This window comes from Petaurus breviceps, unplaced genomic scaffold (genome assembly GCF_028583685.1).
Source record: "Petaurus breviceps papuanus isolate PSGF00001 unplaced genomic scaffold, PetGlider_PUasm1.0 90823, whole genome shotgun sequence".
NCBI classification, from domain to species: Eukaryota; Metazoa; Chordata; class Mammalia; order Diprotodontia; family Petauridae; genus Petaurus; species Petaurus breviceps.
In genome coordinates, this window is record NW_027187352.1 from 18,522,362 (window position 1) to 18,545,072 (window position 22,711).

At 38.6% G+C, this 22,711-nt stretch overlaps 1 protein-coding gene across 11 annotated transcripts in view; it reads right to left on the reverse strand.

The window, feature by feature from the left end:
• Window positions 1-22,711, reverse strand: part of DLG2 (discs large MAGUK scaffold protein 2) — a 2,470,643-nt gene that overhangs the window by 2,263,678 nt on the left and 184,254 nt on the right. For 3 of the 11 annotated variants that reach the window (XM_069070969.1, XM_069070970.1, XM_069070971.1), the window contains exon 3: window positions 21,924-21,987. The exons of the other annotated variants lie outside the window; for them this stretch is intronic. In XM_069070969.1, the coding sequence (XP_068927070.1) occupies window positions 21,924-21,987 (64 nt within the window). The remainder of the gene's footprint in view (window positions 1-21,923; window positions 21,988-22,711) is intronic. 11 annotated transcript variants of the gene reach the window in all.

The following is a 22,711-nucleotide window of genomic DNA, read 5'->3' on the forward strand; positions in this document are numbered from 1 at the left end:
ATGGATTGAGGACCATTCTACCACTTAGTCTAGCCTCGGACACTCACTCACTATGTGACCCTGCACAAGTTACTTTACATTGGTTTGCCTCAACTGTAAAGTGGGGGGTAAAAATAGCACTTACTACACAGGGTTTTGTAAGGTTCAAATGGAACTATATTCATGAAGCCCTTGGCAGAGTGCCTGGAACATAGTAAGTGCTATATAAATGCTTGTTCCTTTTGCTTTTCTTCCTTCCTTCCATATCCCAAGGTTGTCATGAGCTAAAATGAAGTAATATTTGTAAAGCACTTTGATAACCTTAAGGCATTATGTAAATGCTAATTATTATTGTTATGGGAGGATGATAAGATCATATATTTAGAGTTGAACAGGATCTTAGAGGTCATTACCCCTTCCTTCTATAGACAAAGAAACTGAGGCCCACTGAGGTTAAATCATTTGGTCAGGGTCACACAGCCAGTGTCTGAAACAATCTGCATTTGTTAAGAGAATATTCACATTGACAAGACCTCAGTTCTATTTGAATATACAAATAGCAATTCATATTTAAAGGGACCTTAGAGATCTGTCTAAATGTCTAATGAATGAGTAAACTCCCTGACATTATACCCTGACAAGTGGTCATTGACCTTCCACTTCAAGATCTCCTATGATGTAAAATTCACTAGACCTCAAGGAAACTCACTCCAATTTCATAAAGTTTTAATTATTAAGAAATCCCCTCTATGTCCATCAGTTGGGGAATGACTGAGCAAGTTGTGCAAACAAGATGGAATAGAACATTATTATGCTATAGAAATGATAAGCAGGAGGATTTCAGAAAAACCTGAAAAGACTTACATGAACGGATACAAAGTGAAGTGAGCAGAACTAGGAGAACATCATACACAGTAACAGCAATATTGTGTGATGATCAACTATAAATGACTTAGCTCTTCTCAGCAATACAATGATCCAAGGCAATTCCAAAGTACTAATGATGAAAAATTCTATCCATCTCCAGAAAAAAAAAATCTGGAGTCTGAATGCAGATCAAAGCAAACTGTTTTTCATTCTCTTTTTCTCAGAGTGGGTTTTTTTTGTTTGTTTTTTAGTCTGTGTTTTCTTTCACAACATAATTAATATAGAAATGTTTTCATGATTGAACATATATAACCTATATCAAATTGCTTACTGTCTCAGGGATTGGAAAGGGGAGGGAAGAAAAGAATTTGTAGCTCAAATATTTTAAATGAATATTAAAAATTGCTTTTACATGAAACTAGGAAAAAATAAAATATTATTTTAAATTTTTTAAAAAGAAATTATCTCTTCTATCTGAATGAAATCTTCCTCACTTATTCCCAGTGATTCATGTTCTGCCTCCTAGAGACACATACATAAAGTGCACAATATACGACTGGCTGTCTTGCACAAGACAATCAGACAGATGTTCAAGGGTAGTGACTGTGTTTCCCATAAGTTTATTCTTCTCCAGGTTAAAAATCCCCAGTTCCTTTAACTATTCCTCTTGGGAATATTTAGCCTGAAGAAGAGAAGAAATGATAACTGCCATCAAGTATTTGAAGGGCTGTCATGTGGAAAAGGGATTATACTTATTCTACTCAGCCCTAGGGAGCAGACCTAGTAGCAATGGGCAGAAGTAACAGAGGTAAGTTTAGACCTGATATCAGAAAAAGGCTCCCTAACAGAGTTATCCAGGAGTAGAATGAGCCCCCTTGGAAGGTCTTTGAGCAAAAGCTGGATGACCATCTCTTGCATGTGTTGCAGATGGGATTCTTTTTTTCAGATAGGACTGAACCAGATGGCCTCTGAATCCTTTCTATTTCTAAAATTCAGTGATTCATATGACATGGTCTTAAGGTCCCACACCAGTTTGTTCATCCTCCTTTGTGGAACTCCAGTTTGTTACTGTCCTTATCAAAATGTAGAACCCAGAACAGAGCACAAGGAATAATTCAGATAATGTTGAGTCTATAGTGGAGTACAGTGAGATCATCACCTCCCTTTTCCTAGACCCTACATATCTATTCATGTAACTCATTAGCCTTTTTCCCTCCATTGTATCAATAAATATTTTCTGGTAGCTATGTCAGTTTTTTAAATCATTCATGTAATTTTTAAAGAGGATTGAAGAGGGGAGGAAAATATTAAAGATTACCCTACTGATGACTGAAATTGATAGGAGACATGAATGGAGGTGATATTTGAGATCAGGGGTCTCAAATAACATTATATAGTTACATTCACCAATCATTTAGATAATTCTGTCTAAAAAACATTCTGACCTGATGAGCACGTTCTTGGTTAAAAGTTAACAAGATCAGATTCCAGCGATCTTCATAAAAATGGAGATTTGAAATATCAAATCATTGGTGTGATGGGGGAAAGAAAGCTAGGATACTGCCATGCAAAAGAATCATTATAGCTGGGATGGGTCTTAGAGATCAACTGGGCCAGCACCCTCATTTTACACTTGAGGAAAATAAGGCCCAGAGAGGGGTAATGACTTCCCTAAGATCACACCGTTGGTTAGTGATAGAATCAGGCTAAAGCTCATGTGTCCTACTCTAAGGTCAATACTCTTCTCACTACATCACTATGGAAAATAATGATAATCACAGCACCTATTATGTAGCCTTTTAAGGTTCGAAAACAGCTTTCCTAATAATACTGTAAGGTATTCTGCTCATATCACAAATTCAGAAACTGAAGCCCAGACGACCGCTCTTGGTTATTTAACTATGGCAGCTAGGAGGCACAGTAGACAGAACCCTACACCTGGGATCAGGAAGACCTGAGTTCAAATTCTACTTCAGACACTTGCTAGCTCTGTCCAAGTCCCTTGACATCTGTCTGCTTCATGTTCTTCATGAGCAAAATGCAGATAATAATAGCAGCTACCTCACAGGATTCTCTTGAAGATAAAATAAGTATTTGTAAAGTGCTTTGCAAACTTTGAAGTGCTATATAAATGTGAGTTGTTATTATTAACAAGTTGCAACTTAATAAGTTATAACACCAAGACTCAGACCCTGACTTCCCTATTCCCTATTCCCAGTCCACTGATTTTAGGATTTAGAACTAGAAGAGAACACTTAGAAAAACTCCTCCCTTTTTAGATGAGGACACAAGTTTTGAGAAGGGAATTTGTTTGTAGATGATCACACAGGTACTAGGAGGAAGAAACACAATTCAAGGTTGACAAAAAAAAAACCTACCTCATCTAACTAGGAACAAAGGCCCATAGAGGCCCTTAAAAATCAGCTTCCAAAGCTCCAACATACTTCTTGTTGAAGGCAGTTATGGTCATATTTTCAGTTGTTATCAACTTAAATAGTCCCAGTAGGGAAGCTAATGTGCATAAAAATGTATGCTGAGCCAGGTTAAATGGATTTTCAGGTAAGGGAATAATATTATTAACATGATCCATAATTATCATGCAAATAAACAGTCACTGGAGGACTACAGAGGTCCCCAGATGAGAGGTAAGATGGCAGCCTCGGAACAGCCCCACACAATGGATTTACCATCTAAATAAGTAATTGCAAACAAAAAGAAAGGTCTGAATGTGCCCCACAGACAGGAAATAAGAGGGATGAGTCCTTCAATTGTTCTTGTCCTTTGTGGAAAAGGGGGCCTATAAACAGAGCCTAACATACCCTCACTCATTCCCCAAGAATACACATGGAACTCCTCTGCTTGCACATATTGGCAGAAAAATAACTGACCATTTTTGTGCTCTTGGGCAAGGAGTACAAACATGCCTGTGGAGGTCAAACAAGGGTCAATGGTTAAGATCTGAGCAGAGCTCACCTGGGTTGAGGGAACTGGGGAAAGGAAGCCTCCATCTGGTAGTGTTTTATTATAATAATTATAATTATTATCATTATATTTTGCTGCCTAGTTATCAAGCTTTATTGTTTCCAAGCTGGCTGAAGGATTATATGTGGTATCAGCATTCAATAAATTCTGGGGCCTGAGGCAGAACTCTGGTTCCTCCATCTTAGTTTAGACTCTGAATACTAGTGATAGCATTATTATTGAAAGAGTAGTACAATGGGAAAGCACTAGACTGGAAATAAAAACAATCTGGATTCTCATTCCAGGTTTCCTATTCCATCTCAATCTGACCTTGAGGGAACTCAATCACTCCCATGATTTCAGTTTCTATATCTGTAAAATGGGTGTTGGACTAAGTGAATTATAAGGTGCCCCCACCCCAACCCAGTTCTGAAATTCAAGATGGCCATGTCCTAGATAAGAGTTTACTTACTTTAATATAGACAATCCCGAATTACAAAAAAATATGGTCAATCCCTAGGAATCTGTTATAACAACTCAATTAAATTCAACTAACACTTATTAATTACCTGTTGTTTGCCAGACATCAGGTGAGGCACTGGGGATACAAAGATGAAAATGAGATAGGCCCTGTCCTAACAACAAGTCTGGATAATGCCCCTAATCCTATGATTATATAGATTATATGCTGTTGTTCATCCCTTGTTTTCAAAGAGGACCAATCACGTCATAATAATGGGATAAAATAATGGTTTATAGGTGATGTCTCCCTTGTTTTCAAAGAGGACCAATCACGTCATAATAATGGATAAAATAATGGTTTATAGGTGATGTCTTGACTTGCATGTGAATTGGATTTAATTGAGGCAGAATTGCACAAAATCATCACTTTTCCAGAGTCATAGAAGGCCAGTGGCAGGACAGAAGTCAGGATGGCTGGCAATGGCCTGGGATACAGTTGATGTCCTTGGCATCTCTGATGTCTGACCAAGCTTTAAGTGCTCCATAGTGTCTGCTTCAGCTGTCTTCATAGATATCGGAACAAATTGTTCTCATCCACCCATTCTGCTAGGGGAAGTCTTCACATGCTTGGGGTAGACAGCCCCCTAACTCACCAACAGGTCTGAGATGTGTTGGTTACCCTGAACCTCATGTAGCCCATCTGCCTGGGTGGTTTTACTGGAGTGTGGCCACTGCACATGCTACAGCTTCTTGGAGATACAGGTGAGAGCTGAGGGACAGGTGGAAACCAAAGGTGGCTGAGCAACCCTTAAAAGGGCTCAGCGAGCCATCATGCCATAAGTACTGTTCCTACCTGAACACCCTATATGCCCCATATACAGCAAATATGTATTTGGTATGATGGTCCACTTGCTGTAAACCTCATACTCTACTTTGTGAATAGGTTTATCCATCACCATTGAATTCTATCTAAAATAGGTTGACAAAAGATAATAAAATATATTAGTCTTGGTTGGAACTATAGAAAAACAGGCACACTGAAAACAAGGAGAATGGGAAGATAGGGGGCGGCAAAAACACTCTAAGGATGTCCTGAAGTACAACAGACCAGCTTAACTCTGAACAATCTGGGATCAATACTTTTTAAGCAAAGTCTTCTGGGAGAGTATAGTTTGAAGCAAAGGAATTACAGATAGCATAGAGAACCAAACATGCATCAACCAGCCAACTAATGTCTATTAAGTATCTACTATATGCCAAGTACTATGCTAATATATCTATGATGGCATGGGAAATGATCTTCCAAAGATTCTCCTTGAAATAAAATCTCATTGTTTTAACAATATCCCTCCTGAGGTGCTATATGTCTGAGAGTCAAAGAATGACCAAGACTCAAAAATTAATAATGCAGGTCACCCAAAAAACAATGAAGGAAGATATGCCCAACTGGGCAGTAAACTGACAGATGTTACCCATGAGGGATTATGCAGGAGAAGTTGTGAGCTATAGGAGAACAGAAGTATAAGTAGAGAAATAAAGAAGAAAGTAAAGCAAGGGACAACCTATGGATAGTCTATGTGCTCCACTGTTATCTACACGAGATTATAGGTCATAGATTTAATACTAGAAGGAGGCTTAGAGGCCATGGTATCCAACTCTCTTATTCTATAGATGAGGAAATGGAGGCCAAAAGAGGTCAAGTGACTTGCCTAAGATCATAAAACTAGACCTAAGGGAAAATTCCTATCGTAATGAGTTAATTTCTGCATTTCCATGGAGAATATATGAGAAGATATAGTCATGCAAGAGTCATAGAAGGAGAGAAGGCATGGATGGGTTGAGATCTGCACAGAGAACCTACTTTGTGAATAGGTTTTCCATCACCATTGAATTCTATCTATGGTACCTATATCCCTATGGTCACAGACTCATCCATGGAAGGATGAAAACATCATATCAGAAAACACAGGGTGGCAAGGATTATCCAAAAGGCAAGATGGCAGAAGACTGGACCAAATTTGAGTCAGGAAGAGATGAGTTCAAATCCTTTCTTGGTCAGATTAGCTATCTAACTCTGGGCAAGTCACTTCATGTCTAAGAATCTCATTTTCTTCATCTGCAAAATAAATACAATGATGCCACAGTACTTGCCCCCACAAAGGATCAGTCTAAGTATGAATAGTTTCATCACCAGAAGGCTGATCAGTAGATGTCTATGAAGTCGGGGGGGGGGGGGAGAAGGAGATAAAGTTGTGATGGAAAAACTATGACTTATGCCAGTGGAAGGGGTTTCCACACAGATAAGATCACACATACAAAAAGAGCAATCAATCAACAATGAACATGCATTTATTGAAACACAAATCGCTATAACAGAAGACAGAATTGACGGAAAGAAGGTAAGATAGCAGATCTGAGATGGGACAATACTAGGAGTGCAACTGAAGCATTTCACACTGCACCCTCAATGTCAAGTAAGCAAGGATAAAGGAAGAGGAGAGTGCTAAAGAGGGGGTGAGGCTGGAATATGTAGGAATTCCCACAGGGAGGATGCTACGCAAATGTCATCTTCTCCAGGAAAGGTCCTCAGCTTCTCGGAGTTGTAACAGTACCCCCAAACCCACCTAGTACTTGCTTTCCCCCTTCTCCAAAGCACAAATTGTGTATCATTATGTACTATGGCTATTTGCATTAGAGTTTCATTCCCCCCATGGGACTAGAGGCTCCTCTAGGGTACTTACTTAAACTTTGCATTTTCTTCCAAAGAGCACAGAGTACTTTACATAGTAGGTATTTAATAACTTCTTGTTGATATCAGAGCCTTAGAGTCAAAGTTAATTGGATGTGTTTGTCTTTGCTCCAAGGCAAAGAAAGAAGAGGAGGAAAGGTGGTGTTCTCTTTCCTAAAGTCTGTTTCATTCAAGGGATGTACCCCAGTGACCAAAGGAGTGGTGAGGTTTCTGTGAGACCTACATTATAACAACTCTTTTTGCTGAACCACAGAAAACAGTGTGAAATCCCAGGGAGTAAGAAGCATCTCCAGCCAAGCCATGGTTTTGGAAAAGTACTGCTTCAGGGTGGGTTAGAGTTTAGGGAGAAACTGCAGCAGAGTGAAAAAATACTGAACTGAGACTAGACATTCCAACTCCCAACTACCCTTCACCTGTCTTCATGTCATTCTCCTAAGCTCCAGTTTCCACGTCCACTTCAACACTCCAACTCCTGACCTGGGATCCTGAGCTTCTGACATTGAACTTTCACCTTATTTAATCCAACCCACACACACCACACTGTTCCCTAGCCATCTTCATGCCATGCCACCACACACATAACTCCTTATCCCTTTTCCACATCAACACTACAATTGCTGGAAAGAATTTGTTTCTTGGAATACATTGCAAGACAATTTCTCCAGTTGTATCCATTAATATGATTACATCCCAAACTATAAAAGAATACAGTCAATCCCTAGAAATTTGTTGTAACAACTCAATCAAATTCAACTAATACTTACTAATTACCTGCCGTTTGCCAGGCATTAGGTAAGGCACTGGGGATAGAAAGATGAAAATGAAGCAGGCCCTGTCCTAACAATAAAGCTAAGGTTCTCTTCTAGGTTCCTAATCCTATGATTATGTGCTATTGTTCATTATTCATTTTCAAAGAGGACCAATGACATCACAATATTGGAATAAAATAGCTTTCTGCCATGTTGCCTTTCATCTAATGCTTGTTCCCTGTGTTTTGTGGGGTGATCCTTTGGCACCTCTACAACACAACTGAACAATTGCCTTATGATTCAACTAACCACCCAAGACATCACAGACCAAAACACCTCTCACTGGTCACCACACTCCTTATACTTTATGTGTATATGCATATATGTATGTATAGGTATGTGTACATATGTGTGTGCATACATATGCATATACATGTGTGTATATATATATAAGGGTTATGGGATTTAAAGATCTTCCATGCCCCATTGGACTTGCTGACGTAGCAGGAAGGGGTGGGGCAAGAGGAAGCAGAAGCCAAGCTAGAGTTCCTGCAGTGACTGGCAGTGGCGGCGCTGGTGGCAGCAGCAGCAGAGGCAGCGGCTGTGGTAGCACTAGCGTCTGAGGTGGAGGTGGAAGAGCGAACCCTTTTTTTGAACCAGCCAGAATTTCTGCTAAGGACTCCTGCTGAGGACTGCCAGGGGCCAGAGCTGCTGGAAGCGCACTTCCTGGATGCTAGGTGGTTGCTGTGAGTGGGGAGAGGAGGACCTTTGCCTGAGGTAGCCTGTTCTGTTTTAAAGGCTTGAGAATGTGGGTGCTTTCTACTTTATCTACCTGTGCCAATTTCATAACTACTCTGATGGCTTTGACTTTCTGGTTTGGGGACTCAGTCATTTGGTGTTTTAATAAATGTCCTCTCTTTATCTCCCATATAGAAAGCCTGATATATTTTGTGATTAACAACTACATTAGCATATCTATAATTTCCATAGGCATTGTGAACATCACATTGCTGATATAATATACAGAAGCATGTTTATGTATATGTGTATTATGTATGCTTCCACCATGAAGCACAATATCTGGTACACGATAAGCATTAGATAAAAGTTATTTTATTCATTCTCTAGGTTTTAGCTTCCTAACCCATTAAATGAAAGGGATGACCTAGATCAAGCGTCTTTAATTGTTTTGTGCATCAAGGACTTCTCTGGCAGTCTGGTGAACCCTTTTCTTGGGATGTTATTAAATGCATAAAAATAAAATACAAAAGAAACCAATTATATTGATTTTTTTTAAGTTTACAGATACTAGGTTAAAATATATATGTTCTCAATTTCCTCTAAAGTTACTTCTAGGTCTGAGTGTCCATGAATCTAATGGAGGCACAGAGGATTTCATTTAGCATAGGGCACCCAAACCAGAAGATGGATAAAATGCAACTTTTTATGGCTTCTTTCCTGCCACACCAGCATCAGAACCCCTGTTCTCTGCTCAAGAAGACAGATTTGTGTACCTGCTGTCCAACTCAGCTTACAGAAAACCCAAAGAAAGTCCCTCCCCCCACCACCCTGTCTCTCCACTTTCCTATTTCCCAACTCTTAGATTCAGTCCTAGCTTCAAGGAGAAAAGTAATCATGGGGATAACAAAAGGACAACACGAAAGCTACATGTAAACAAAATTAATTATTGGCAGGGGAAGATGGAGGATGCGAAGATGCACGCCTCAGCCATTTTGTTTTCTCTCATGTTTCTTCTCCCTGATACCTGAACACATGTTAATCTGGTATGATCTTTTATACTTTAGTCCAGATGTTCTTAAACTGTTTTGGGTCATGGCCCCCACTGGCAAGCTGGTGAAGCCTGTAGACACCTTCTCAAAATCATATTTTTAAATTCCTAAAATAAAATATATAGGATTATACTGAAACAGAGTTATCAAAAAATATATCGAATGTTACAGACCCCCAGGTTAAGAATTCCTCCTTTAGTATGAATTTGTTTCAAGGTTGAGAAAGGGAGAGTTTAAAACTTTTGGCAGTCAAATCTTTAACAGTCCTGGAAGATGAAAAATGTTCTTATGCATTTTCAAAAGTATTGTTTTCAATTTCTACATGTAATTGTACAACATTCCAGCCATCTTAGCAGTGAAACAGGCTATTATGGACTAGGTGAAGAGCTTGGCCACTGTGCATTACATTGTTTCTATGGGAAAATGCCTTCTGAAATTCATTTAACCATACAAAGGGGAGAAAACTGTTAATATAACCTGTTAATCAATTAAAGCTTACCTTTGTATGTCTGGATGTAAAAATGCATATGTGTGTACTTATAATGCAATACTAATACAAAGATCATAAAGGAAGGCTGTTGCCCCGTAGAAAACAAGGTGTTAATTACAGATACAATGTGGAGTGACTAGAAGCACAAAAAGTGTACAAGCTAATGTTTTGATACTCACAGATAACAAGAACAAAAGCTCACATTTGCATATCTGCATTTTTTTAACTTAAAAAAATAAAAAATGCTTTCCTATCTTCCTTCAAGCCTCACTACAAGCCTGTAGTATAGGTAAGATATTCCCATTAAAGTTCAGGTAACTGAGGCACAGAAGGTTAAATCATTTGCCTAAGTTCATTCAGAGAGTTGATGGCTCACAGTTCATTGTTCCTTCTATCAAACAGCAGGGTGAAAAGTTGAAAAATGGGTGAAATAAAGGACTTGTCTCCATAGACCAGCTAGATTTTCCCCCTACAACTTTAAGACAAGAAATTATCCAGCTGCTCTCTGCCAAAAGTGAAAAGTATTTACTGTTGCTATAAAGGAGTCAAGTAGGTAGGTTTTGCTATAAATATGCAAATAGATGAGCTATTTCCCTATTAACCTTTTCCTCGCCTTAGTTCTTTAGCGTCAGCATATTCACTTTGAAATCAAAGGCAGGAAAGGAAATTAGGTAGAATCACGGACTGAGAGCTGGAAGGGACCTCTGACATTACCTAATCCAAACTTCTCATTTTACTGTTGAGGAAACTGAGGCCCAAAGAGGTTTGGTAGCTTTTCCATAAACATATAAAGTAGTATCAGATGTTGACTTGGAGCCCTGGTACTCTGATTCTACTATATCAGGTTATCTCCTTAAAACTTTGCTTATTTGAAATTACTGCATGGGAAAGGGAATTGGGAAAAGATTGAGATTTGGAATCAAAATATTTGGCTTTAAACCTAAACTCTATTGCAGGTAGGGTCTTGGGAAAGTCATTTTCCTTCTCTAAGTCTCAGTTTCCTCATATATAAAATGGGAAACTTTGATTAAATGATTTATCCAATTCTTCTCTGCTCTAAATTCTACAAATATAATCTTGATTATAAGACTAGAATTGTGATCCAGTCCTATAATCTTGACCACTTAAGTGTTTTACACATACTGGATGGTAACCCATTAAGAACTTTGGGTCACCTAAACTACAAGGCCCAGAGCAAAAGGTGGGAGTTCCCATCAGAGTCAAGACAGGAAAGCAGAGGTCTGGTTCATCTCATCTCACCCCATTCCTCAGTTTCCATCCTCTCCTTTCCTTTAATTTTTCTTTTCTTGATACAAGATATGGAAAGAAAAAAAAATTCCTATTTACTTGACCCTCCTTCCTTTCATTTCCCTCAGCTGTATTTAAACTGTAAATGGCTAAATGAAGAGTTTGCCCTGCCATTTCCCTATCAGCATCTCTGATTCAAAAAGAGAGATATAGAAGAAAGGAATTTTGTGTTTGCTTTTTAATACTTCCTTGTACCTTATTCTTGTCTTCACTGCTTGGCAGCAGAGGCAGCCCTGTTTAAGGAAAAAGCAGCCTGGGTTCCATTTCTATCTCTGCAACTAACTAGCTGTGTGGTCCGGGGCAAGTTGGAATCTCATCTTCCTTATCTGTAAAATGAAGGAGAGTGAACTAAAAGAGGAGATGACTAGCTGATGGTGATGATGAGGAAGAGGAAGAGGAGGAGGAGGAGGAAGAGGAAGAGGATTACTATGATGGCTATGATGATGCTGACAATTTCTCAGGCCTCCCTCCACTCCTAAAATTTAATTATGCTATAAATGGAGATACATCCTTTGTAGGTGAAGCTTCCAAATCCTTTTTATCTAATTCTGATCCTACTCCTCCTGTTTCTTACACTGCCCATCTTAGAAACACCAAAAAGCAATGTGTTAAATTGATACCTGTATTATGAGCTGAAGGGTAGTGGAAGTTTGGAATATATTGACATTGGATCTTCCTATTTAATTCTGGTATCCATCCTTGATCTCTCTTTCCTTTCTTGCCTGATATTCAACCTTGACCTTACAGACTCCTTGGGCAAATATTACCCCATGCTGGACAGCAAAATTTTAGAGCCACCAGGTAGGGCACCTTCCTGACACTTATCACAGGATACCACTGCCCTGTGTTCCTCACCACTGCAGCTGGCTATTCTGATGATTGACACTTCTGACAATCTAGGGTAAGGGGAAAGGAAGGGACAGGACAGGAAAAGAACAAAACATTGCATACATTTCCCATTTGCTGAGTCACTGTGTTTTACTTCTATAATGTCTGTAATATCAGGAAGAAATTATAGTCAGGGGCAGGGGACTGAGGCATCAATAAAACTTTAAAAAAAAATGAAGTTAGCCTTAACAACTTATTTAGGCATAAGCTTTTATTGATTAGAAATCCAAAGTTTGTTTGGGTGCTTATCTGGAGAGGTGCAGTGCGTTGGTTTTCTCCCTAAGACTGGCTGTAATTCAAAACATGTTTTCCTGAAAACATTCAGTTCCTAAGGAAGTTTTGTGGTAGCCAACCATCTCAGCAGGTATTGGCTCACTAAGGCTTTAGAATTTTCTTATCCAGCTCCTCTGAATGGTAAATGTCTCATCAAAACTCAAGAGATTTGTGGGTAAGAAATTGTTCTATGATATTTTTAGTGTGAGAACTCATTCATGCTCCATCTAACCTTGAATATCATTTCTTGATTGTGTTTCCATGGACCTATAGTAGGTCTATTTTCAAATCAAAGACTGAGTTAAGAATGTGATTACTTTTGGTAGCAACTGAAATAAAAATCCCAAGAATGGCATTAGGAGCAACAAATAGATCAAATTTGATAGTCAGTAAATACAAAGTTTTCATGTTGAAAACCTACTAAAAAATTCACAGACTCTCAGGAATATATTTTTGTTTTCTTTTTACATAAAGAGTGGTTGTTCTGGGGAGTCCCTTATTAACCTGATGGATTTCCCAATCAATTTGATGAGATTATAAGGCCTGGCCAATTGTTTGAAGGAATTTGTGGGGCCCTAGCCCATGGAAAGTATGCATGACCAGGGTCAGGGAACTCCTAGACTTGCCTCCAAAATTGACTGACTGATGCAATAGACTCCAATCAGAGAAGCCATCCCTTGCCTGTGTTCTATATAAACTGAGGCATCTCTCTCTGTGTCAGTATTTGTCTCTCTCTCTCCTCCTTCACCTCCAAATGTAGCCTTCTCTCTATTTCTCCATTTTGCTTTCAAATTGCCTGTTTAAAATGCTATATCAATATGCCAAGGGGAATTAATCCGTTATTGGACCTGTCTGAATAACCATAAACATTTTTCTTCCCTGGTTTTCTCTAATCTTCCCCAAATTCTGCAGGTGACATTTTTATAATGTCCAGGACACATATGAATACTGTAGGAGACTTTGGGAAGTCAAATCAGGTCCTAGACAAAACAGCTTTTATCCCTTTGGGGTCTTCATGGTCTGGATTCCCATTATAACCACTATGGGGGAGATTGTTATCTATATAGCCCTATGGGAACAGTTAATAGGCAATTACCTGCCTAATGAAAAGCTGAAATCTTTTTCTGAAAAACTCATTCAGTCAGGGAAGATTGGATGGATTGATAGAGCCTCATGACTAAAATACAGTTGGTCCTTGACAAGAATTCTGATTTCTTCCCCCTTTGCAGAATTGCTCACATTTTGTGAAATCAACCTAGACTGTCTGCCGAGGTCAGTTTGTTCTGAGTTTTCCAAGCTTACCAGAAGAAAAATCCAGATTCCTCTGTGGAAGCTAGAGAGCAGGAGCATTAGAGCAGGAGGAGAGAAATGCAGAGCATGGGGTGCAGAGACTAAAGAAAACACAGGTGTAATGAGTCAGATTGCCCCCACAGGACCTCATCATGATGTGACTTCTGAAACCAAATGCTGGGAGCCTTGCCAGTTCCACCCAGGACTCCAATAGACAAGGTTTTTAACTGAAATGGAGGGAAGATAGAATCTTATAGATTCTATAAGAAGATGGCTTCTTATAGAATCAAGGGTAATATTCTGAGGCTTACAAGGAATGTGTGTGTATGTGATAATGACAAAAGTAAATGACATTTATATAGCACTTTAAAGTGAGCAAAAATATGCTACAACCAGCCTGTAGGGAGTGCAAAGATTAGTAAAAACACTTTCTAGAGGAAGAAACTGAGGCTCAGAAATGCCATTAATTGGAGAATGACGGGACAAGTTGTGGTATATGATTGTGATGGATTACTACTGTGCTACAAAAAATTATGAGCTCAAAGATTTTACAAAAACATGGGAAGACTTACATGAAGTAGTGAAGAGAGAAATGAGCAGAACCAAGAGCACACTGGTGTACAGCAACACCAATACTGTTTTAAGAACTTTGAGCAAATTAGTTATCTTGTGTATTATAAATACCAAATTAATTGTAAAGAACATATGAAGAAAGATGCTCTATGTATCCAGAAAAAAAACTGATAAATAGAAGTATGTATAGAATAACTACATATATATGAAATATATATATGTATTACACATATATATATGTATATATCTATTTGTTTCTAATGGTAGCCATCTTTAAGGGGAGAGGATTAAAAAAAGAAATGTTCATGATAATTTTGTCATATATTTGAAAGGTATAGCAAGTTGTACGTAGTAGATTTACAGCTTCACATGCAATCATCTTTTTAATTGTACTATGTTATAGAAATGCTTGTTTTGTTCCATAAATTAAAAATAAAATGAAATAGAAATGCACAATATCTTGTTATTCATAGAATTGCTGTCAATGTCAAGAACCAAGAACTAGTAAGGGTCAGGGCCAAAGTTCCCTGAGAGTCTATCCAAATCTCTTTTAACTGTGCCATTCTGGGGCTAGGATAAGAAAAGAGACAAGCATGGTTGCAGACATGGCTCATGGGTATAGCATGTCACATCATATCACAAATCACATCATGGGTATATCACATCATAGATATCATATCATGAGTATAACATATCATATCATGGGTATAACATGGGTATTATCCACTGTTGGGCCATTCAAAATCGAGTCCAAATGAGCAGTTCTATACTGGATATGAACTCAAAGTTATTTCCACTGCTTGTTTTGAACTGGCATGCTTTCTGGGAGGGAAAGGACAGAAGGGTACTGGAATAGCAAAATAAGAAAATGTGGTAAAAACAGACACTCATGGAACAGCTCATGGCATGATGGGAAACTAGGAAGAGACCCAAGACAAACATTACAGGAATTGCCATTCCCCTAAGCCTCTCCTGTGTCTCTCCTTGCCCATTAGTGCACTGCTCCTTCCTTTGAATTGCCACAACTCCTCTATCTGTGCTCCACTCAAATATCAATCTCCAATCCCTTAACACAGATGGGGCATCAGTTGTCCTGGAGGTGCTTTGATTGTGTGGGGGTATGTATGCACCTTGGGAGTGGGGCTGTGATGAAAGTACATTCCTAAATTGACAGATATGAAATCCTAAGAACAATATTCCTCCATCTTGAAAGCATGACTGGACCAAGGGATCATGGACCCTGAAAAATAGGCAAATCTAAATATACCTCCACTGCTTTCCTAGTACCCCAGTGCTTCCCACTTTCTAAAATATTTCACTACCAGAATATTCTAGGAGCTAAACTTGAAAACCCATCTTGCACTCTACTGGGCCTGGATAGCCAGTCCCTGGTCTCTCTCTTCCTATAACATCAGATGCAGGAAATCAATCAGATTTGCCTGCTAGAAGTAGGCAAACCCCTATCCCTCATCCTTTTGCTAGAGGACCTCACCATCACAGCTGATTAGCAATGGTGTATTGAGAACTGAACTGTGCCAAGGTTGGTGTATGTCAAATTTGGTGGGTAGCTTCTCACCGAAGCATCAATCCTTTTCTTCTTCCTATTGTGGTGTAAAAATCACCGTACCCAAGAGCAAGCAACCTCCCTCCAGAGCCTTACACTAGTTATCTCTCTACATAGACCTAGGCTATGACCTAGTCTCCTTCCTTCCTCCTTCCCCACCCACTATGCCTCTGGGTGTTTCAAATTCAGTTTCAAGCCTTCAATTGTATTATTTAAAATGGACCCACAATAAAGGTATAGTATGGAGATTTACTACATGGTGTGTATCTTCTGTGAAAACTTTAAGCAGCTGCAGCCAATTGGGACAGGAAGAAAAGAGGAAAATTTGAGGGAAATGGGTGGTGGGTGGGTGAAAGATGAACATTTGAACTTTATTTTTTTAAATTAAGTTGAACAAATCAGTTCATTGCACTTTTAACACAGTAGTCACTTGGTTTTTTAAACTGAATTAAAATATCTGTTGAGTTAAATATAAATTATAACTTATGCTTCATGTTGCTGTCCCAAACAATGAATGAATGAAAAAAAATTTATAAATCACTTATTATGTGCCTGACACTGTGCTAAAAATAGGAATACATAGAGAAAAAGGAGATAGTCCTTCCTCTTAAGGAGTTCACAATCTAATTGGGGGACATAATACAGTAGGAGGAGTTTGTTCAACTGAAAGACAAATAGAGAAGCCCAGAAGTCCCAGAGCTATAACAATGGGGCAGATGGTACAAGTCAGACTGTATTACCCAGAGAAATGTAGGACCTGGTGGCCCTTCATCTTCTCAGAAGGGTTACTCCCTGGCCATCCAAACAGTGTGAGAAGTCATGTCTGTTCTATAAGGAGTCTTTCTGAGGGGAACATGGATTCTGAGTTCTCTCTTGAATGGGATAGCTTTGGTTAGTCAATGTCAATGGGAAGGAGAAAGACAAAGGATCATTGGCAGGAACAAAGGAAAAAAAGGCACCAGTGGCAAGCTCAAACCTTGGGGCCTCCTGAGACCTGTTGGAACAAACGTGTAGGCTACCTCTACCTGGCTGTACTGAATGTGCTTTTGTATATAATGGAAGGCAGTGGGGAGCTGTACTCAGTATGTATTTTTGCACCTCAGGAAAAGCAACCAGTTGATTCAAATATTGTGGTTTTGAGAGTTCTTTTTTGCTAGGTTAGAGGAAACCAAACTGAAATAAGTCCTCAGTACCCACTTTACCCTCTGGCTGCACTAGACTACCTCATATCCCCTAAATAAGTTGTGTGCTCTCACAAGCCCGTGGCTTGGTACCTGTCATCCCATGGCCATGAAACATCCCCGTCTTCCTCTTCCTTGGTGAATTTCTATTCATCCTTTAAGTTTCTATTAAAATGCTGTCTCCCACATGATGCTATCTCTGAACTTGCCCCTGTTTTGGAACTCTCTAAAGAAGTTATCATGTAAGATAATGTATGACAGATATCATATCTACCTACTGGACCATAATGTCCTTGAGGAATCTCCATGTAGGCAAATGGTCCTCCCCCTGCCCCTTGCTATGCCTAGCACAGTGCTCTAAACATAATAACCACTTAAAAAAAAAGAATTGCCTACGATTCCAGAAAACTAGTCCTAAGAGCTACCAGCAGGAATGACAAAGAACTGAACATCTAGAAGTAATAAGAATGAGAAGAATTGTGCAGTGTTCAGAAAAGGGGGTGCAAAGTTTACCTTTCTATGCCCAAGTAATTATGCTCAAAGCACAGGTTGTTCTCCTCCTAGAAGAAATGGTAATGGAGTTTGAAGAACATTTTCAACTCCCCAGATTACCAAGGAGAATGAAACATTCATTAAATATGAATAAAACCTAAATTCAAATAATCTGGACAATAATTATCAAAGCTTCAAGATTATTGCGACAAGGAGATGGCTTTATAATCAGACAAGTATCACTTATCAAGAAACACCAATTCAAATTTCCTGAAATTTTTCTCCAAAGAAACAACAGAATAAAGAGTATCATACATGAAAAGACAAGACAAGGCTTCCTAGCAAAGCTAAGTGTTCTTTTTGAAAGCAAAATATGGACATTGAAAAATCAATATCATTTTAAGCAACTCATAAAGAAAAGCACTACCTCAAAAAGGTTTTAACTTGCAAAATTAATAAGAGCAAAGGATATCTGGAATAGGAATGGGCCATCAATCTCAGTGTTTTAATCAAAAAAGCTTTTATAATTTTGAATAACTAGCTGCTATTTAAATTCAATTATTATAGAGGGATAAAACTGTACCGTTTTGGTTAACAACCAAATAATATAGTCAAGCTTAGGGCAAAAATAGAAAAGAGGGAGAAAAAATTATAAGACAATGACTTATAGTTATTACAAATAAAGACCAAAAATAAGAGGGAGAGGGGTTGAGCTTGAAGCAATCTCAAAGTCAAACCTTCATCATAAAGTAGGTGTAGTAGAAGACTGGGGTGAGGGATCAGAGTTTTCACAAGGTTCTTATGCACAACATTTTATCTAAAGGTATACATCTATTTCATAAGTCTGAGAAAGAAGTGGTATTTGTAAACCCAGAAGTTAGGCAGTTTAGTGGAATAGACCATTGGACCTAGAGTTGGGAAGACCTGAGTTCAAATACAAGCTCAAATGCTTACTAACTGTGAGACCTTGGGCAAGTCAGGGTCTTCAGTCTGCCTCAGTTTCCTCCTCTGTAAAATGGGAATAATAATGGCACCTATCTCCCAGGGTTATGTGAGAATCAAAAAAGAAAATATTTGTAAAGTGTTTTGTAAATCATTTAAAATGCTACACAGATGCCTGTTATTATTACTATTACTGTTTTTATTATTATGAAAGATAATATTCTGTTTTTAAATATTTAAATTTTAATTAAGAATGATATAGGGAAGTCAAATTTAATATTTGTAACCTTAAATATTAGTAAATTGAATTCTCTAATAAAAATTAAAAGCATTATAGAGTGGGTTAAAAAACAGCTGAAAAAGTATGCATCCTATAGAAAATATGTAAAAAAAAAAAGAGAGAGATGTAGATTTAATATGATAGCATGGGAGCAAACTTTACTATGCTCCAGTTAACTCCCAAAACTCTACAGTTAGAGTGATATTATCTCACAAAGCTGAACTAAAATTAGAAAAAAAAAGTGAGACTAAAACACAGCAAATCATATCTGCCTTAAAAGTACCTTTGACAATAAGAAAATATCAAGATTAAACATCTTTGTAACTAAAATACAGCACCTAAATTTATAAATCAAAACTCAGTTGACTTTTAAAGGCAATTATATATCAAATTAATAATAGAGGGAGATTTCAACACATAATGAATGGTATATGATAAAAATCAAGTCAATTAAGCAAACATCCAGTCCCAGCCTACTATGAACAAGGTACTATGCTAGGCACCAAGGATACAATAGCCATTAAGAAGTTTATATTCTAATGGTGGTTGAGGGGAAAACAAATCTGGTTCAGAAAAAAAATTATCAAAAATATAAACAAGGAAGTCATTATAGATTTAAATAACATCCTGAGGAAATAGGATTTTATACACAGGCAAAGAGAAGTGAATGACAAAAATAGATCTGTAGCTTAAAACTGCACTAAGACTTTGGAACATGCCATATATATGAATGTGTTTGCATTATTGAGGGTGTCCCAAAATTCTTAGTGCAGTTTTAAACTTTAATAGCTCAAAACTTCACAAAATTACTCAGACTATATATGTGAGCACATATACTTATATAGAGATATATATGTGTGTTTGTATGCATACATGTGTATACGCATACATATGTGAACCTATGTATATATGTAGTTTCAAATATACATGCAATATTCACAAAATTGATCATGACAAAGTTTATTAAAATTTTCAGAAAGGCAGAAATTGTAACTACGCCATTTATAGATTATGCTACTTGTGGCCATGGGGGAAAGAAGGGAATAATCATTTATATAGTGCTTACTATGCACCAGACACTGTGCTAAATGCTTTAAAAATATTATCCCATTTGATCTTCATAATAACCCCAGTTGCTATTGTTGTCCCCTTTTTACGGTTGAGAAAACTGAGGCAAACAGAGATGAAGAGCCTTGCCCTAGGTCACATATCTAATATTGATGTTTGAGGCTAGATTTGAACTCAGGTCTTCTCACCTGCACCATCTGTAGGTAAATCACTTGACCTCTTACACCAGGGATGGGGAACCTGTAGTCAAGTTTGGATTCAGTCAAAGCACTGCACCTGAGGACCTAGAGGGCCATATGTGGCCTCAAAGCCTCAGGTTCCCCACCCCTGTCTTAGATTATATAGGTCACAGCCTAGATGCCATTTTTACATTAAAGGAGAAAGTTCCCCACACCAATGGAAAAATTCAATCAAAATAGTGGCTAACACACACACACAAAAGTGGTCAAATGATGCTCGTATGGAAACTAAAAATGGTTTGTTGGACTGGGTGGAAGAATAAATTATATAATTAATTTAGGGTGGATTCAGGGTGAGGGAGAGCTGGTGGTAGCATTGCCCTCTCCTACCCCTATCCCTCCCACACACAAAATGAAATTTAAAAAAAAAATCAAGGTAGCCTTTTCAACTTTGAGATACTTCCTAACAGAACTATTAGAGGTCAAAGGGACCTTGGAGACTCTTCCTGACCTGGAATTCCTCCACAATATTCCTAGGCAAGCTATCTTTGAATATTTCCAACAAGGGAAAGATATTGCCTGCCATGGCAGACTCTTCCACTTTGGGATAGCACTATTTTTTATGAAAGTGGTTCTTTTTCATGCAGCTCTGATTCTACTATCGCATTTATAATGCATTCTTTCCCACAGCAGAGCCACACCTCAGCCTGTATGACTCATCCAACTCCCCCAATAAATCCTCTGCACAGGTTCTCCTGAATTACTGTGTGCCTCCTCTGGGTCTCCTGACATTATGTGAGAACCAAAGCAGCGAGTGGGCTGATTTGTTATTCAGCACACTCCCTGCATGATCACCCAAACTTAGTTTATGGTCATGCTTTTTACTGATATTTTATGCCACTTTTGGGGGACAATTCATCATTATTAATATACTGCAACCTGTTTGTTCCCACCAGTCATCTCTCCATTGCCCTTCGGGTGACCCCAATTTTTATTTTTCAGATATTGTTATATCACATGATTCACAGTCATCAGAAGAATACTCGCAATGAAAAGATGAGTTTTCATTTTGGTGAGAAGCACAGGTTATTCCAAAGTGATGTGCAGTTACTCAAATGTAATCTAGCCAGTTACTCCCATCTGTGAGTTCTACCAAGGACTTCCATTTTGAAGAGGGACCCAGGCCAGTCAGCCTTCATCCCCCTCCTGTTTCTGACTTTCTGGACATTGCCACCACGACTCAGCTGCTATCCCACCCTGGAACTTCCCTGGGGCCTCCTTGCTCTGGAACATTCTTCCATCCTGATAGCCTCCTTTTCCCATTGGTGAATTCCTCCTGAGACCTCTATTTTGGGGATAGGCCTAGGCTGGCAAATCTTTGTTCCCCCTCTGGTGCCAGTTCTGACTTTCTGGCACTGACTTTCATCGTATCATGCCCCCAAATGCATACAAGAAAATGAAAAGTGAGTGAATGCAAATCATTTTAGTGAACCAAAGAGCTCTACCTACTAGAAGCATCATGAAATGCCTCATGTAGTCAGTAGATTCTAAACAGATATTTGAAAATAACTAAAGATACCTAAAAGCAGAGGGAGAAAATGAATAATAAGAGTAATGATGATAATAATAGCTAAATTTATATAACATTTTTAAGGCTTTACAAAGCATTTTACAAATACTATTATATTTTGTCTTTAGACCAGTCCTGGGAAATAGGTCCTGTTATTATCCCCATTTTACAGATGAGAAGCCTGAGGCAGATAGAAGTTTAAGTGGCTTATCCAGGATCACATAGCTAGTAAGTGTCTAAAGCAGCATTTGAATTCAAGCTTTCTTACCTCCAGGACCAGTGCTCTATCCATTGGATCATCTAGTGGCTTACTATCCTTAGCATTCCCCCTGCTTACAAAGATAAAAGAATGAATGTCATGGACAAGCAAGAATTAGTCCAATTTGATTAGAACTTAGAGTGCACAAAAGTGAGTAATTTGAAACCAGTCTAGATAGCTAATTTGGAGCCAGATTGCAAAGGGTGTTAAATGCCAATCAAAAATAAATCTGGCTTTTGTTCTAGAGGTACTTCTTGAGTGAGGGAGCAGATTGGTCAAATCTGTGTTTTCAGAATATCAATTTGGGGGAAGAGTGGAGCCAAGATGGCAGAATACAGGCAGGGACTTGCCTGAGCTCTCCCCCAAACCTCTCCAAATACCTTTGAAAAATGACTAAACAAATTCTAGAGCAGTAAAACCTACAAAAAGACTAAACGAAACAAGTTTCCAGCCCAAGACACCTTGAAAGGTCATCAGGAAAGATCTATTTCAAGAAGCTGAGAGAGGAGTGTACTCCATCACAGGCCATGCCCTAGCAAACTTGGAGGAGGTCTCAGAGCAACTGAATCACTGGCAGCAGTGGTGATTTCCAGACTTCAAAGACAACTTAGAAAATCAGCAGGAAAGTGAGAGCGAAGCAAAGTCCAGCACAGGCCACACCAGCATATCCCCAGCCCCAGCAAACTAGGAACAGGCCTTGGTAGCGGTTGAATTGGTAGAGGCAGGTCCTGAGCTCTCAGCCCACAGACTGTAAGGAGGAGGGGGAGCTGAACAAGTGGTCAGAAGGAGATTACAGG